General features: G+C 36.7%; 1 protein-coding gene across 2 annotated transcripts in view; it reads right to left on the bottom strand.

Annotated features, from left to right (window-relative positions):
* Nucleotides 1-3,247: 3,247 nt before the first annotated feature.
* Nucleotides 3,248-19,638, bottom strand: part of Hat1 (histone acetyltransferase 1) — a 44,255-nt gene continuing 27,864 nt past the window's right edge. For both annotated transcript variants that reach the window (XM_013518735.1, XM_005393220.1), the window contains exons 9-11: nucleotides 10,372-10,523; nucleotides 7,130-7,246; nucleotides 3,248-3,692 (exon numbers count right to left, since the gene is read on the bottom strand). In XM_013518735.1, coding sequence (XP_013374189.1) covers nucleotides 3,525-3,692; nucleotides 7,130-7,246; nucleotides 10,372-10,523 — 437 coding nt within the window. In that variant the 3' untranslated portion in view covers nucleotides 3,248-3,524. The remainder of the gene's footprint in view (nucleotides 3,693-7,129; nucleotides 7,247-10,371; nucleotides 10,524-19,638) is intronic.

The following is a 19,638-nucleotide window of genomic DNA, read 5'->3' on the forward strand; positions in this document are numbered from 1 at the left end:
GCCTTAATCCCGGCATTTGGAAGGCTGAGACAGGAGGATCACAAGTTTGAGGCAAACTTGGGCAACTTATTTAGCAAGACTGTCTCAAAAATTTTTTAAAAGGGGGTGGGCTGAGGATGTAGCTCAGTGTGAAGGCTCTGGGTCCAATCCCCAGATCCCCAGGGTCACAAGGAAAAAAAACGCATTGCAATAAAGTCTCTCATAGTTCTTGTGTCCTCCATATATAATACACATAACATACAAAATGTTAATTGATAGTAACGCTTCCTTGAAGTCCAGCAGTTCAACAGCAAGCTATTAGTAAAGTTTCTGGGGAGTCAAGAAGTTATATACATGTTACTATTTTTTAAAACTAGGGATTGAATCCGAGGCTGTTATGCTGATCAACACCCTCAGCCCTTTTTGAGACAGAGTCTAAATTGCTAAATTGCTGAAGCTGAACTTGAATTTGTGATCTTCCTGCCTTAGCCTCTCACCACTGGGAGTACCACTGCGCATCCACAGTTTATACAGATTTCCGACCATATCGTGCAAGGGTCAGTTGTACTCAAAATTTTGAGTCTTGTACTGCATACATGTAATAAGTATACTTAAAGTAGATGTTCAATGCCATAGGCCAGTGGTTCTCAGCCAAAGGTAATTTCCCTCCAGCCCCCGGGATAAGTGGCATGCCTTCACAACAGCGATGGGGATGGCACCAATGGCATCTAATGTGGATAGGCTAGGGATGCTGTTAAACAGCCCACAAAACAACAGGTCAACCCTGAACAATAAACTATGCCCCAAAATGTCAGGAGTCCTGAAGCTGAGAAACCTTGATGTTAGAGCAATTCTGTGGCCGCTAGGATTTGAGAAGAGCTAAGCAAATCCAAAGGATTACATAAAAAGTCATGTTTATATGCCAAAGCACTCAAGTCATTGTGCATTTAAGGTAACCCAAATTCCCAGCCATAAAAGGAAACGGTTGGAGGTGCCCAGCATGCTCCTGTTTATATGAAAAGGTTACTCTATCTAGATTGTTGCAGTATCAAGTTTCTGAAATGGTAGTCATGTTAATAATCTTAATGCTGAAAGTAGTAGTCACAATATGTGTAAGGTTAGACTAAGCCAGGGCTGGTAGCACACACCTGTGATCCTGCAAATCTGGGAGGCTGAGGCAGGAGAATCCCAAATTCAAGCCCAGCTAGCCTGGGCTTACAGTAAGAACCTGTCTCAAAGAAACTAGGAAGGAGAATTACAGGTTCTTACTAAATAGTTTCTAAAATGTCACACTGACTTTTAAACTCTTAAGAACTTAAATCCAAGGAATTAAATCAGTTGGCATCTAAAGTCTGATTCTAATGATTCTCAGATATGGCTGCCAGCTCTGCTCTAGTAGGGAAGGATGGTCATGAGTCAGAGGATTAGAGAACTCTGCAGAACAGACAAGGCTCTAGTAAAACAAACTTCAGCCCTTGTGATTTGGAGACAACTGGGGACAGTGCATGTTTCTCTCACACTAGGTCACCTACATGCTTTTTCATGTGTGATTTTATAAGATGCTTTTCTAGATATACCACATCCCTACCCACAGAAAAAGACAGAGATCTTAAAACAGATCACTGGGGTGTAAAATCATTTTTACAGATATACTGATGCTCCGAAGGAACCAGTACATACAGAAAAGATGCAATTTGTAGACAGCAGGGAAAAAGTACATGAGTAGAAGGGGAAGGGTATTGACAAGGTAAAGGCAGCAGTGCAGCAGGCACATGTGAGATGGTAAACAGTGTGAGGGCCACATCAGGGCTGGCAGGTGACCACTGGCTGGCTGGTTTCATACAGTCCTACATACCTCTTTTGGTATTTAATTACTGTACAAGATCTAAATACTAGACTCTTACCATTCTAACCCTAAATGAGGGTATAGCCTTTGAAGTCCCAAAGGTTAATAGAAAGATAGGTCTTTATCCATGAACATAGGAACGTGGCTTTAAAAAAAAAGCTACGGAAATTAGTATCACATTTTTTCTGGTTTCTACACAAGAAAACTATTTTGAGCTGGGCACTGTGGTGCATGCCTATAATTCTAGCACTCAGGTGGCTGATCATGGATCTTACTAAGTTCAAGGCCAGGCTGGGCTATACAGTGAGACCGTATCTCAAAGAACAGAAAATAAACCCAAAAAAGTAGTTACTTTGCCATCATTCCTGGCCAGAAAGGATTTTAACTGAACTAGTTCATTCTATCTGTAGCAAATACATATATTTTCTCAGAAATTGAGTTTTATCTATATTTAGCCTTCTGAGATGAGATATGCAACTTTTACATCCCGTCATTTAAGGACACAGCTTAGTGCTGCTGGTATGCTCCTGGCCACAACTATTTTGTGTCCAGAAGCCACAAGATGCTTGTCTCCTATCTCTGACAGGTTTTACTAATGTAAAGTTGATCTAAGAACAAGACAGGGCTTGTCCAAGTTGGGATTTTGCCCTAGGCATCAAACAAATCAGGCTTTTAAAAGTAAAGTTCAATTTACATTGTTTTAATGTTATTTAATTCGTGTTACTGATATAATTATAAACATCTTAAGCTTTTACTTATAATTCTGTACCTACCAATTTATACTCTGCTTCACTAAGAAGACTGTATTAAACAAATCATTGCTTTGGTTTTTTGTTTTGTTTCAAGACAGGGTCTCGCTCTGTAGTTCAGGCTAGCTTTAAACTATGTAGCCCAGGCTGGACTAGAACTCAGTGATCCTTCTGCCTCAGCCTCCTGAGTGCTGGGATTACAGGGATGTGCCATCATGCCCAGTTTGACTTATTCCTTGTACTTAACTGTGTAGCAACTTGTAACAGACACCTATCTTATCTGCATATGGTGTATACACTGATTTCTATCTTATTTATAAAATACTTTATGGCTAAGTTCTAAATTATTTTCAGTTAATTTTTGATGCCAAACATTTAGGCTTTAAGGTGTATGTATTTGTCTCTCTTACCTGTCTAGCACACAAAAAAACAAACAATTATTATAGGCAGGAGTTCACTTAAATCAAATGTTCCTTACTAGGAACATTCCTAGAAAAATTATACAAGAGAAACAAGATTATTAGGATTACCATAAAGGAATGTGTTTTAAAGGTGTCAGATGTCAACTCTTTGAAGCAAAGTATACAATGAATAATAAATCTAAAATGTAAGGTTTTTTAAAAGCCCGGAAAAGTTTATAGTAAGTATTTAAGAATCACATCACACATGAACATACCACAACTAAGCATTTATTATACTGTTTAAGAAGAAAAGCAAGAGCAGTGGTATTTTAGAAGCTGTATTTTTTAATGCAATATATGCTCATAAACTTTCTAGACAGTATTTTAAAATATACAATCTCTCCAAAAGAAAATATTCAACTAGTGATAACATAGGCAACTTTTAATGTAAGTAAAATGTTACAAGATGTTAACATGAAAGTTATCATCAGGTTTTTCACAGCACAATGTACAGAAATTTGGGAGCTTCCTGTACAGAATAGAGTAAACTTATTCTTGAGCCAGCCGTTCAATAACACGCCGGTAATCTTCCACTAATTCCTGAAAGCTTTCTTCCAGCTGTTCATGTTGCATGCTTATTTCTATTTGGTTCATCTGGTTTGTCAATTCTTCTGGCCTGAGACATTTTCTCATCTTAGCAAGATCTCTCTGCTTTTTCTAAACAACAAATAGTTATTTATTAAAGTAAGAAGACAGATCTATTTCTTTTTTTTCTACAATTTTAAATCTTCAGTGTTAAAAATGAGAGTAGACATATGTCCAAACTTGTCCTGAAGAGGCTTTTTAAAAATTTTTATGGTGCTAGAGGTTAAACCCAGGGCCTCACACATGCTAGGCAAGTGCTCAATCACTAAGTTATATGGCCCAGTCTATTTTTTTTTTTACCCTCAAGGAAACTTAACCACTTACCAGTCCAATTATTTACGTATAGGATGACCAAAAATTGTATATTTTTTTCATTAATTGTTATAAGACAACAGGAAATATAAAAGCGACAATTTTATCAAATTTACTCAATACAAGAATCACTTGGAATAAACTGTTAAGTGGTTAAATGTTGTTCACTATGAACTGCAAATCCTCTAAAAGGAGTTTAACAAGAAGACCTGGTTTGTGTCAAATAATGATTAACATAGATAGACTAGTAGCCTCCTTCCACAGCATAATAAAAAAACTCCAGCCAGTGCTGGGTGTGTACCTAAGTAGCAGGATGCTTGCCTAGCATGCCTGAGGCCAGGATTTTGATCCCCAACAAGGGAACAAAATAAAACTAACCTCTGGCCTATGTAGACACACACATTTCTTTAAATAAAACACATTAACTGAAGAAAGGCAAGTGTTATTATGTGCAGTTATTTATTTCACTATATAATGATTAAAATTCTGAGCTGGCATTTCCTTGCCACTATACCACTCTCTAGGTTCCTTTACCCAGTGATATATTTATAGACATGGGAGGTGTGATCAAAATATATCGTGATATTTAAATTTAAAAGTCATTACTGTAAGATGCTCTACTGCTATTAACCCCCTCAAAATACTCCCCCCTTGCTTTGAACACACTTATCCCATTGTTTCTGCCACTTTCTAAAGCAGTTCTAGAGGTCTTCTTGTGTGTCTTCATGAAATGTGATCAGAAATGCAATGAATGGTGCCAAGTGCCACCTGAAAGGTAAGCTTGTAGAAATATTACAATGTATTCTCATCTACTTTATTTCCTCGACCTGACATGAAAGGTAAACTGTTTTCAATCTATCCAGGACATCGAAGTAGCCATGACAACACAAATAAAGACATTAACAGAAGAGGACTTCCAGAACGGCTTCATGGGGTTGGGGATATAGCTCAGAGGCACAAGCACCTGCCCGGCAAGCACAAGATCCTGAGTTCAATTCTCAGTACCAAAACCAAAAAAAACCACAACAGAACAGCTTCAGAAAGTGGCAAGAGTGACTGGAGAAGTGTGTTCAAAGTGAAGGGAAGTATTTAATGGCAGTGCATCTTTAAAATTTAAATACTCAGTTTTTTAAGCACACCTAATACTAATTTTAACAAACTATTGGAAGTTTCACAAAAGTAAAAAATAACCCTATTTAAATAATATATACTAACACTTACTGAATCTCTCCTATTTTATTATACCCTTCACATTTTATTAAGAAGGACATTAAGCTAGAGGAATTTGAAATAAGGAGCTGGTGACAATACTGTATCACTGATGTTTACGATGGATGAGACTGGATGACTAAGCAGCTACTACAGTGGTTTAAGTCAGATGATGAAAGGCTAAGTAAAGTCAGCAGTGGCAGAAACGGAAGGGACAGGGTGGAGTTAGATGAGAAAGTACTGGGTAATATGGAGAAGGAAAAAGAAAAGAAAAACTCCAAGACTCCTTGCTAGGTGGCAACACTGTAATATATAAAACTTTCATGTTTAGATAAACTATTCTAGGTTATCATATCAACTCTCTCTTATTAAAAGCATATAATAAAAAGTTGATTTTATGGACATTAGAAATCAGAGATACTAACCTACACTGTATAATCTTAACAACTATAAGAGGTACTGGATGGAAGAGAAAGGGAACAGGAATCAGTATCTTGCCCAAGCTCACTAGCTAGTGAGCTGAGAAGCCCAGGATTGAAAATTTAACAATCCAGTTAGAAGTCTAAATTCTTAGTCTCTGTGTCAACTTGTCTTTCAAAAGGCAATTCAAACAAAAAATAATCCTGAAAACAATACCTTACACCCATCCTAAAAACTAATAAATGTCTCTTAAAGGTAGACCTTTGATAATTGTGGAATGCTAGGCAAATGTGTCATGCTTATTACTTTAGCTAAATCTATAATCACACAAACATTTCTAAGATGGGGTACAATAAAATACTGGAGATAAGCCTTTATGAAGGAAATTATCTGACATAACAAAAACGTAAGTTGATCTGGGGTCTAAATTGCTTTGATTTATTAATCTTTAATATTCCTTAAACTATATATATTGTATACTGTATCAAAAATTTAAGTTTTTGAAGAATGTAGTAATATTCAGTGAATGCAGACAAAATAAAGATAGAATATGAAATTATTTATACTAACATTTAGATTTATCCACACTAGTAATTGGCAAATTGGCAAATCAGATAAGGCCAGATCTGATCTAGGAATACCACTACATTAAAAGGAAAATACATGAGATGAAAAAATAGTAGAAAAAAAAGGTCAAGAAGAAACAATGTTTAAAAACACAAAAAAAGAGACTTGTTGCGGTGGCGCATGCCTGTAATCCAAGCACTTGGGATGTTGAGGCAGAAGGATCACTGCAAGTTTGAGGCCAGCCTGGGCTATACAAAGACCCTGTCTAACACAAAAGACCAGAGAAAGAGGTAAATAATATTAATTTGAGATTTCAGTTACAGTAAAGTACAGTATAGGCATTATAAACAGCAACAAAGGCTATTTATTTACGTATTTATGTTATTTATTTTGTCTTTTTGAGACAAGGTCTCACTATGCAGTTCAGGTTGGCCTTCAGCTCACTTTATAGCCCACGCGGGTCTTGAACTCGCAATGATCCTCCTGCCTCAGCCTCCCCAGTGCTGGGATTACAGGCTACAGGCATATGCCATGCCTGGCCAAAGGCTATTTTTAGAAAGAGAGCCAAAGCAGGGAGGGAGACAACTGGAATAAGAAACGTGGGGAGGGGCTGGGGATTTAGCTCAGCGGCAAAAGCGCCTGCCTGGCAAGCGCAAGGTCGTGAGTTTGGTTCCTGGTACCGGAGAAAAACCAAAAAAAAAAAAAAAAAAAAGAAACGTGGGGAAAACAAGATAATTTGTTAGGAAAGAACCTGAGTATTCAGATTTTTAAAAAATGCATACAAATGAAAGAAAAATAAGACTATCCTTGAGATTCACTTTGAAGTGACTGGAAAACATTTCTTATTTATTAGAGTAAGAATTTCTATAATAGGAAGAGTATTTTCACTTTACAAACGTTCCTTAAGGAAACTGATGTCAACTTGCCCACACCAGCACAGGCTGGTTTTTCTTCTGTTTTACACAGGGATAAGAATGTCATGCCTGTCTTGAAAGTCCTACCTTATAAGGACTGACCAGTCTTCTCTTAATATCCAGCCTGTAGCTTCTGTATTGTTCAGCATCACTCATGTCAGTCACCAGCAGTCGAAGGATTTCATAAACCCGTCTAGCATGTTGCTTTAAAAAAAAAAAAAAAAAAAAAAAACCAACTGTGAACATTTTCAAATTAAAAAAACAGATAATATATTTCAGCTGCCATGGGGATGGGACTGTGCTAGATACCAGAAGAAAGGCAGTAAGTCTCTCTTTACTTTCAAGGAATCAGCCATCTAGTGGGTAACAAAAATGATCTAATGACAGAATGATAAAAATTTAACAGCAGAAATGTAGTATTTTAGGTGGCACAGAGATTATGAGAAATCTTAGGAGAACATTTCTGAAGGACTAAAAGAAAAAACCTGAGCTGAATCTTTCTTGCAAGTGCTTCATCACTGAGCCACACCTCCAGGTGTGGGATGAGCCTTAAAGGGAGGAAAGTGTCATTCTGTAAATGGGGGAAGAGTACTGTGTGTATCTGTGCACAAAATAAGAGGTAAGGAGCAGTGCAGAGAGGGTGAAAGGGCTGAGTTTCAACTTAGTAGGTGACCAGGTTTTAAATGTAAGCTTAATGATGTGCACAGTTTGAATTTTAAGTAAACTGCTCTTTAGCTGCATAGAAAAATAAGGACAGAAAGGTCAATTAAGAAACTAAGTTATTAAATGAGGCAAAAAATTAAAAAAAAGATGAGAGCAAGAGCTGAGACAGCCCAGTAAGAACACTAAGGGAGAAGGACTCTAGAGATGGATAAGAAATTGGAAGGTGTGAAATGACTGCCTTTTCACAGCCCAGGAGAGTTGGGAGGCAGCAGAACATGTGATTCTGGTCTAAGGGTGAGGGTTTAAGCCATTACTAGTTTTAAGTGACAGTTAAAACCTTAAGATCCATTAAGGTCACTGGAGGAAAACATACATAAGATGAGGAGAAAGGTCAGGCTCTGTGCTATAGTAATAGTTAATGGGAAGGCAGAAGAAAAAAAGATTGTCAAGAAATATTAGGAAAAATCAAGAAGTTTTGGTCTCTCTTTTTTTTTTTTTTTTTTTTTTGAGGCAGGGTCTTGCTGTGTAGTTCAGGCTGGTCTTGAACTCACTATGTAGTCCAGGTTGGCCTTAAACTCATAGCAGTCCTCCTGCCTCAGCCTCACAAGTGCTGGGATTAGAGGTGTGCCACAACACCAAGCTAAGTTTGGGGTCCCTAAAGCCAACAAAACAACACCATTTTTCTTTTCTTTTTTTGTACCAGGAATCAAACTCAGGACTTTGCACTTGCCTGGGCAGGCACTGTGCCACTGAGCTATAACCCCAGTCCCACCATTTTTCTATTTGTGTTATTTCATGTATCTCGGCAGGTGGGGAGGTGGGCTATGAGGTAGGCTGAGAAGATGATATTTGAACCTCCTTGAAAGAACACCTGAGTCTGAAAAATGAGTACTATCTAGCCAGGCAAACAGGAGAAAGAGGTATCCCCAATAAAGGACTAATACATGTAAAAGGACACAAGAAAGGTGTGGCGCTGGAGGGAAATGGCAGGAGGCTCAGTAAAGCCAAAGCAGGTAGCAAAGTGGTAGGAAACTGAAGCCAGGAAGAAAGCATGTCCAGATTACAGTGGCTCTGTGTGTTCTACCTGAGAGTTTGAATTCCTTTAACTCCTTTAAGGGTCCATATACCCTTTCTTTTACAAGCAGAACTACTGAATAAATTCTCTTAATATAGGTTTAATATAGTCTAGAGATACAAATTACATATATATATAATATATATTTAAATATATATATTTTCCATTGTAAAGCCAGAAAACTATTAAACTGTTTTAATGCAGGATGGAACATTTCAGTTTAAACTGAATTGTTGAAGGAGACCAACAACTTCTTGGCTATATAGTTAGAAGCTCAAAGGGATAAAAAATCTAGATTGGAGATTTAGATGAGATTGCCCAAGTAGAATTTAAAGTAGAGTAAGAAGAAATGGGAATAAAGAACTCTAAGGAAGGAAAGGGAAGGGAAAATAAAATAGATCAGGATGTATGTGTTTATATACCCATAAAGAATGTATTATGTACTGCAAACCTCTATTGATTTTTAAAAACAAACAATAACGGAGCTGTGGAAGAGTTACATTTAAGGAGCGCATAAAAGAGAAGCAAGTGAAAGTATTCCAAGAAAAATGATTAGACTGGTAAGTGGAAAGCCAAGACCTGCAGATCGAGCAGACAAGGAATGATGGGTCAACAGCAGCAAATGGTTAGTCCTTCTTATTAGAATATTCTTCATCCCACGTATTTTCAAAATTTAAATCTTACCTATTCCTCAAGCCTTCGTTCAGATGCCATCTGTTCCACAAAACAGCCTGATTCCCTTATTTACATAAATGTTATGAACTCCCTTCTCTGCATTCCAATACTATCTATACCTATTCTCAAGATATTTACACCACTTTAGACTTCAAACAAATATGTAGAAGTATATAAAATGAAACATGTTTTACTTCAGTCCTCTCCCTACCATACTGTCTTCAAGGAAAATGACTACAGTTTAAACATTTTTCAAAAGGCAAAATTTGGATACTACCTTATTAACATATTTGTTTTGCTTATTACAATACACCTACAAAATTTATTACGTTCCTATTCCATTAATGAGGAAGTCAAGGAACAAAGTGGTGAACAAAAGCATCCCACATCGTACAGTAAGCAGCAGATCTAGGCTTGAACTCAGGCAGTCTAGTTTTGGAGCCTGTACTCTTAACCACTGCTATTTCTCTGCTATGTACTGCTATATGTTTCGTTTTGTTTTTTGCTATGCATAGTCCCCAACTACAAGTAGTTCAGTTGCAAACTTTCACATATACAAACAGACCTCGCATTTTTTTTTGCTTCACATTGTGTATTTGTCTCAAAGGTGTGTAAGATTCACTTTGCAGGACTCACAAATGAATCCAACTTAAACACATTCTCCTGGAACAGAACTTGTTCGTTAAATTGGGTACTTACTGTACTTTAAAAAAAAAAAAACCTTTAAAATTAGTCAGGTGTGGTGGTGCATGCCTGTTAGCCCAGCACTCAGGAGGCTGAAGCAAGAGGATCACCACAAATTCAAGACCAGCCTGGGTTACATAATGAGTTCAAAGCCAGCATGAACTATATAATGAGACCCTCAAAATAAATAAATATATAAATATATACATACATAGATTTCTACAAAAAATACCTTATTTATTTTGAACTTCTGCTGTGCTTCTATTGCCATATCTTCATTGAATCCTTGTATTAATTTTTCCCGGGAAAAACAAGGCAAATCTTGACAAAGCTTCACAAGCACAAAATCTCTTAATTTCACATAACTTTTGGATGGGTCTTCCGCTAAAAATATAAAGCAGAGTAACATTTCCCTTACCAACATAATTCTGTCATTTGTAATCTCTTTTCTTTTCTTTTTTTTTTTTGGTACTGGGAATCAAACTCAGGACCTTGCGCTTTGCCAGGCAGGCACTTGTGCCGCTGAGCTATATCCCTGGCCCAACTGTAATCTCAATATACATGCTAACTTAAAAGGCAAATATTTTAAAAAGAAAACAGCATATGCAAAAGTTACAACATAAAAGGATTATTTCTTAGAACTCAAACAGGACTATTATCTTTGCCAAATAAAATTATAGGTATACTCCTTTTGCAAAAACATTTATACATGGTGTGATCAAAATATACTATGAATGTTCAAATTAAAGCAAATCTATTACAGTAAAAGGCACATTCCCCCTCAAAATACCTCCCCTCCCACTTGCAGTACACATTGTTCTTATCACTTTCTGAAGCCATTCTGGAAGTCTTCTGTGAGTGCCTTCATGAGGTATAATCAAAAGCATGGTGAATGGTGCTGCTGAGTGCCATCCAACCAAAAGGCTGGCTCCTAAAAATATGGTTGTCCTCACCCACTTTATTCACCAAATCTGGTACTGTGCCTCTTCTGGCTCTTCCCCAAAATCGAAATGATCATGAAAGATGAACATTTTGAATCAATTCAGAACATCAAGGTAGCCATGACTACACAACTAAAGACATCCACACAAAAGAGGACCTCTAGAATTGTTTTAGAAGGCCAGAAGAATGACGGGGTAAGTATGTTTGAAAGCAAAATATTTTTGAGGGGCATTAATGGCAATCTCTCCTTTACTATAACACATTTTTTAAATTTTGAACTTTTTTTTGATCAAGTATTATTATTTGTGAAATAAGAGCTATCCATCTCAACTTTCTGACTGGTATGTTGCCACAGGCAACTTAGTTCTAACTGTAGTTAGTTATTTCTACTAGGTATTTTGCAAATGAGAAGGGGACTAAGAGATGTAGGGAAGGGGGGAGAAAGAAGGGCATGAAATTATGATCTATTAAGAATGATGAAATCAAGAATAAAACAAAATGATGGAAATACAAACCTCCAGAGAAAATTAAGTAAATATAAGATTGTATATACAATTTGTCACCCTATCCTTTTCTTCAATCTTTCCTAATAAGCATCACCATTCTATTATACAAGTCACCCAGAAACCTGAAGGACATTTTGATTCCTTCTACATGCTTCTACCAGTATTGTCAATTACTAAAATAATCTCTTGACCAATACTCCCCTTGCTTTACAAAATGTAAATTGGCCTCTGATATTCCCCTACGTTAAAACTGTTCAAGCATTTCAATGTAACCATAATGAGAAATCAAAAAGGAACAGAAAAAATATTTGAGGGAAAAGAGTGGTCAAAATTTTACCAAACTTGAAGAAAAGATTTACACACCCAGGAAACTCAACAAATTTTTAACTTGGGAAAACACAAAGAAGTCCATATCCAAATATACTGCAATCAAACCATCAGAAACCAGAGACAAACTGAAAATTGTTAAAGTAAGAGAATAATGACTCTGCAGAGACCAAGGAAGCCAGAAGTGAGTGGGGTGACATATTCAAAGTACTAACAGAAAATACCAAATCTAAAACTATCAACCAAGATGGCTATCTGTCAAGCAAAGTTACTCTTCAAAGTGAAAGCCAAATAAAGCATTCCCGGAAAAGTAAAGAAAGGAAATACATTGCTCCCACACCTGCTTCATAAAAATTAGTAGAAGCTAGGCATGGCGGTGTAGCCCTGTACTCCCAGCATTTTAGGAAGCTGAGGCAGTATTATAAATTTCAGTCCAACCTAGGGAATTTATCAATTTAGTGAGACTGTCTCAGAAAAAAAAAAAGGAAATGCTTCCCAATATATTGAGGCCAGAATTACCGATATCATGAACCTAATGCAAGAATTACAAATTATTAATGAATATAGGTGTAAATGTCCTCAGTAAAAAAAATAAGCAAATTTGCCAGGTGTGGCACACACCTATAATCCCAGCACTCAGAAGGTGAGGCAGAAGGATAGCAATGAGTTTGAGGCCAGCCTGGGCTACATAATGAGTTCAAGGCCAGCCTGAATTGGCTAGCAAGATTCTGTTTCAAAACAAAATCAGCAATACATAATATAAAATGAATCATAAGTAGGACCAAATACTAGAAATGCAAAAAATAAAAAAAATTAATGTAATACACCATATTAAAATAAGACAGGAAAAACTTTTGATGATCTAACAGATGCAGAGAAGAACATCTGCCAAAATTCAACACCAAGCCATCATTAATATTCAGCACATGATGTGGTTTATTCTCGAGTTTATGTGCTAGAGGCTTGGTCCTCAGTATGCTGGTGAGTGGAAGCTTTACGAGGTGGGGCCTAAAGGAAAATCATTAGGTGATAGAGGCAACACCCTGAGAGGGGATTAAAATAGGTTCTGTGGGACTGAATCAGTTCTTCTAAGAACTGGTTATTAAAAGGGAGCCTGGCAACTCCTAATCTCTGGTTCCACAACCCGTGCTCATCATTTGGCAAGTCTTCCTGCCATTGTGATGTCTATGGCTATAGCCCTTATCAGGACAGAGCAGATTCAGGGCCCTGTTCTTGAAGTCTAGAACTGTAAGCTAAGTACTCTTTTCCTTCTAGCATGCAGCATTTTGTTATAACAATGTAAAATGAACTAAGCAACCTAGCAATAGAGAGAAATTCCTCAATTTGAAAACTGGCATACAAAAAAGTACAGCTAACATAATGGTGAAAGAATACTTTCCCTCTGACAGCAAGGCACAGATGTCTGCCTCACCATTGCTAATCAGCATTGTATTAGAGAATTCCTGCAATCAGGAAGAAAAAACACATCTGATTAAAAAGTATTTTTATCTTTGTAAATAACATCATCTGTATGTAGAAAATCCTAACCAAAAACCTACAGCTAATGAATAAGTACAGAAAAATCAATATATAAAACTATTTCTATATATTAAAACAATAATCTAAAAATAAAATTAAGAAAATATCCACAACAGCATAAAAGAGAGTAAAAAGTCTATAGGTTTAACAAGAACAGTATAGGAATTGCACACTGAAAACTGTAACATGGTGGGAGAATGCCTGTGTGCACATGCTGAGAACTGAACCCAGGGCCTTGTGCATGCTAAGCATCCTCAGCCCCTTTCAGAGAAATTTTAAAAGCTCTAAGTAAAAAGATATTTCATGTTAATGGATCAGATGGCTCCATATTGTTAAGATGGTTATTTTCTTCAAATTGATTTAGATTCAGTGCAATCCTTACAAAAACTCTAAAGTATTTATTTACTTTTTTGCAGAAATTGATGAGCTGATCCTACAATTCTTATGGAAATATAAAGGACTTTGTATAACCACAGCAATTTTTAAAAACAACAAAGTCAGGGAACTTCCCATTTCCAAACTAAATATGAAGTTCAAGGCGCTTTTGCTGACAGAGCCTGTACGTACTGAAAGGAGAAAGCCACAAAGGCTGGGCAGTGCAGAACCAAGGAGACCAATGCATAGCTCCAGGCTGAAAGGCAGAAAACCAAGGAAAGAGAGGAGTAAGGAGAAGAAAGTGGAATGGGGCTGCAGGTGACCCCACATAAAGATACCTCCAGTCTCAGACAAAAGGATGGCGATGCCAACCAAAGTGCAAAGGTATAAAGAGCTCAACAACACTGAAAACACTAACTAGGGGGCACAGACAACCAGAAAGATCACACAAGTGGATCTGGCAGGACATAGCCAGTGTGAGAACAAAACAACATTAAGAAAAGAAAGCAAAAGCACATTGCATGAAATTGCACTTAGCTGGGAAGACAGAGAAGGCAAGGCCAACCTTACAGGGACAGGAATTACCAAGAAAAGAGACAGGAAAGCAAATGATGATGAGACATTGTCCCTGAAGAGGATTCAGTCCCTCTGCCTGAATAAGTAAGCATGGCCTATGGAAGGAGCTTCAAGGGAACAGCTGTCCTGTCAAGACTGCTGCTGTGTCTTGCCGTTCCTGTACCCTGGTACCACTGCAACAACTCTTCACAGCTTGGCGGCCAACTCGGGTCACTTCTTTATCTTGGCGGAGAAGTCGTTTGGGGGAAGGTGGGAGAGGGCTGAGACGGAAAGATGCATTTCATCAACCACTTGGGTGTTTGTGGGGTTTGTTTGGTTGGCTTTTGCTATTTTTAGAATACAGACTGCTTGTGTGCCTATTTGGAGTGGGATGCTCACCAGACAGGGTAAGAAGAATTTCCATGTATCAAGTACACTGCACAAGGTGTGGTTAAGTTCGCACTATCCAGCCCCAGGATGTGGTGCTTGGGTCTTTACATAAAGAGGAATATACTCTCCGAGACTGTATGGCTATGTCTCTTTGAGGGTCATCCCCAGTCCACTCTGATGGGAATTCTCCGATCTCTACCCTTCCCACCCACCTGACCAGGGTCAGTGTGCACTTTTAACCCTACGCATCAAGTACTGTAAGAGACTTCTGTTTATTCTGCAGCATCTCGACAAAATACACTCCATCAGTTCTAGTTGCATAATTGGCAGCTGAAACTTTACATCACTGAAAATATAACAAAACTTGCCAGGCAGTGGTCCACACCTGTATACTCAACTACATGGGAGGCTGAGGCAGAAGAATCATAGCTTCAAGGCCAGCCTGGACAACTTAGCAAGGCTTTGTTTCAAAATAAAAAATAAAAATAGTTGGGAGTAGTTTAGTATAAAGCCCTGGGTTCCATTACCACTACTGCAACACCATCACTCAATAAAATGCTATGGTAAACTACTCAAGAATCACAGTGTGATTCTAGCATAATGATAAATGTACAGATCATTAGAGAGTACAGAGATAAGCCAACATATTCATGGTCCACTGACTTTCAACAAAGGTATCAAGGCAATTCAACATCCACATGTAAAAAAGATAAATCTAGACACTTAAAGAGTATACATAATAATTAAGCTAAAATTACATCAAAGACCTCAATGGACACTCAGTGTGGGGATAGGGACTGACTACAAATACCCATGAGACCTTTTTACAGTGCTAGAAATAGTCTAAAATAGGACTATGATAGTGGTTGTAAATTACTAAAAATGACTGAGCTGTTCACACTTTAAGTTGGTGAATTTTATGATATGGAAATCGTACCTCCAAAAATTGTTTAAAAACTCTGAATGATGAACAAGCATTTCTTAATTATTATTATTATTTTTTTTTTTTCAGTGCTGGATGTTGAATCCAGAGCCTCATGCATGGTAAGCAAGTGTTCTACAAGTGAACTATGCCTCCAGCCCTAAAAAAAAAAAAAATTTTAGAAATACTAATAGATGAAGCATTGGCATGGTGGTGCACACCTGGAATCCCAGCACTTGGGAGGTTGAGGCACAAGGATGGTGAGTTTAAGACTAGTCTGGGCTATGTAGTGAGACCCTGTCTCAAAAGAACAAAACAACAGATAAGGGATAAGATTTGTAAACTGGTTTGGGGAAAAGAATTACACTGTTAATTTTGATTTAAAATAAAATTCTAGTGAAAGTTCAACTTACATACCCTCAGAAAGTTTAAGAAAAAATGTATCCAATCAAAATGAATTATAGCAAGAAAATCTAAAAACTCATGCCATATTCTTATCTAAAATTTTCACATACCTGGGTGTGGTGGCCCACACCTGTAATCCCAGCACAAGGGAGACTGAGGCAGGAGGATAGCTGTGAGTTTGAGGCCAGCCTAGGCTACATAGTGAGTTCAAGGGCAACCTGGACTACATAGCAAGACCCTGTCTCAATCAATCAATCCATCAATCAGTCATTTTCACATAAATTAAAAATCATGCAAAACAATTTTGATTAGCTTTAATATAAGCCTAAGTTATAGACTGAATATATTTTGTTTGCAGCTTAATATAAGGTCATGTCACTACTCAATCCTTAAGAGTTCCTTAAAAGTGTCAGACAGAAAATGAACTTAAAATGATGGCACCTAATAATTTGTAATGTCCTTCAATTTCCTTATTCCTGTGTTACAAAAATAAGCAACATATTTAAAAGATGAAATTTTCTTGAATACAGTGATAGCCAAGATCAAAGCAGTTTTTTACAAATTAAATACAGCATCTAACATAAGTGCTCTTCTAGCATTTTAAAAGCTTCTCTATATTAATGAACTACATTAGATAAAAAAATCATACATTAAAAGGAAATGAATTATAGCACAAATCATTTAGGTATAAAAAATTTCTATATAGTATTTTTTAATACTATGTAACATCCCAGCACAATACAATTAGCTCATAGCACATTACTGATAGATTAGTAACACTGATATATATATATATATATATTCTAGCCCAGGATCCATTTTTATTGCCACCTGAAATCCCTTCAGAATTTTGGAGGAAACAAATTGTTGATTCTATCTATAAGGTTTTATATACTGAGATGTTCTTAAATGCTATATATCTTAAAAGACATCTGCAAAAGGAAAACAATATTTTAAAAGGAACTGTGTCCAAATTTTACCTTAAAATTGATTACTAAACCAGAAATTAACAGTAGTAATTACATCACAAACATCCACTAGAAATGAGATATAACCTAGGCCACGAACAGCAAGTTTTGATTATTACTGTTTTTATGCCAAGTAAGCAAGAGGCCTACTCAATATAAATAGGCTGGATTGCAAAGGGAGATCCAAAGCCTGCTAAAGCTCCAGTTAAAAAAATATACAAGATAACAGAGAAATAGGCAACTAAAGGGACTAAAGTATCCAAACTCTCTTAAGTTTTGTTTTATTTTGTTTTTGCTTTTTAAAGACCAAGTATGGAAGTCTAGAATTATCTTAATGAGAACAGCTGATAAGGCATTTTTAGTATTTTATAACACTAAGAAATGTTAATGCTGAAAATAAAGGCTGATACCCCATAGTCAAATTCAGAAGTCCTTTAGCGTGTTTAACTTTTCTTTTTAAAGACTTCATTTTTTAATGCAAAACAGCAATGAATAAAGGCTACTATTACTGATGACTCTTCACTGAGATTTAAGAAATAAAATTCTTTATCTGCTAATTGGTGCTAAGTATCAAGGACTTTATTGGCTGGAGTAGACAGAAGAAAGTAGTTAAGAGGCTTCAGAGAAACAGCCCCTGCTGGCACATTACCCACTAGAGTAGACAAAGACTATTTGTGTGAATTCCAGATTAAAATCACCAAAAATGTTCCTTCATATAGCCCCAAGTCCAAGCTCTGTAGCTAAACAGAAGCTAAACAACTTCCAATTTCAGTTAAAAGAAGTTATACAATTTGTACTATATTTCTAAAATTGTTTCTATAATTTTATAAGTCACTAAACGTGTCACTTAATTTATAACTTTTGATACAAATTAGGTTTGATATAAACTACTTTATCTTTTGTTTCCAGCTTTAATAGAAGCAGGACATCAGATGAAAAGATAATTCAATTCTATAAATGTGGACTCCCTTTAAAAAACATGTTGCATTGGGACTGTGGCTCATTGGCAGAATACTTGCCTAGCATAAATGATGTCCTGGTTTCAACTTTCAGCACGGCGAAAGCAAGAACAACATGCTTTTCCTCTAGTTTATTAATGTACAGGATCAAGTCACTATTCTGGAACAACTTTAATTTTATTTACCTTGGACAAGCAAAACCAGTACTACATGAAAAAGGGAGCAACTAACAATCTCTGCCTATCAGGCTGTTTACAAATTTGCTAGTCCTATATTTAGTAATTATTTTGGTGTCTTTAAATAAACATAAAATTCTGAAATAACATTTTTAAACAAGTTAACATTTTAGTGAATGTTAAACTTAGTTTCAAAAACTAAGTATTCCACAATATTAATCATTATTAATTTCCTATTTTCAAATTCTGTATCATTCTTTTTATTGTTTTATTTTTCTCTTTAAAAACAAATAAAAAAAGTATTCAAACTTATAGAATAAATTTTATGTAAGTACCATGCACTGATCAATCATACCACTGAAGCTCCTAGAATAAATTTTAATACCTACTTTGGATGTGAATATCTGGTACAAAATACTTAAAGGTTGTTTTGGTGCTGGGGATTGAACTCTGAGCCTCCTGTATGGGAAGTCCATGCTGTACCTCCGAGTTACACACCCAGACCAACCCTCACCTGAAATGCTTGGAACCAGCAGTGTTTCAGATTTCTAAGTTTTTAGGATTTTGAAATATTTGCATAGATTTTTCCCAGTTGAGCATATGTAATCTGAGAATTCAAATTGCTTCAGAAATCAAAACCTTTTTAAGTGTGATACTGGCACTCAAAAACTTGGATTCTGAATTAGGGATGCTAGACCTCTATAGTATTTTTCGTGGGTAAAGAAAGGGTAACTTTCAGTTTAATCAGAAATTTTATAAGCAACAATTTGACAGCGGCACAGCGACTGCCTGGCAAGCACAGGTCCTGAGTTCAATTCCCGGAACCAAAAAAAAAAACCAATTTGAGTTATTCAGATGAAAATAATGACTACATAAAATGTTCCTTGACCCTCTTTATTCCTTAGTGGTTCCCATGTTAAAACACTATCATCTGGCACATGCCTGTAAGCCTAGCACTCTGGGAGATTAAGGCAAAAGGATCACAACCAGCCTGGGCAACTTAGTGAGATCCCATGTGAAAAAATTTTTAAAAAGTTCAATTCAAAGTTGCTGGGTTCAATCCCAAATATCACAAAAAAAGGAAGAAAACTATTTTATCCTCTGTAACTCCATCCGATGGTGCCTTCTTCTCTTTTTAAAAAGTAGAATTTCTTTTCTTGTCCAAAGTGTTCATTTCATATTACTCCTGTAGCTAATCCATACTAAAACATGTTCCCAAAACAGGGGCTAGGGATTTAGCTCAGTGGCACAGGACCTGCCTGGCAAGCACAAGGTCGTGAGTTCGATTCCCGGTACCGGAAAACAAAACAAAACAAAACAAAAGATGTTCCCAAAACAAATAGGCCTACATTTCACCATCTCTACTACTGCCATAAAGGCACACATTTTAGGATTATACACCACAGTTTTAGGTATGTGTACTCTATTCAGCAAC

The sequence above is a fragment of the Chinchilla lanigera genome, unplaced genomic scaffold (genome assembly GCF_000276665.1).
Source record: "Chinchilla lanigera isolate Chin_1 unplaced genomic scaffold, ChiLan1.0 scaffold00048, whole genome shotgun sequence".
In the NCBI taxonomy this organism is placed as follows: Eukaryota; Metazoa; Chordata; class Mammalia; order Rodentia; family Chinchillidae; genus Chinchilla; species Chinchilla lanigera.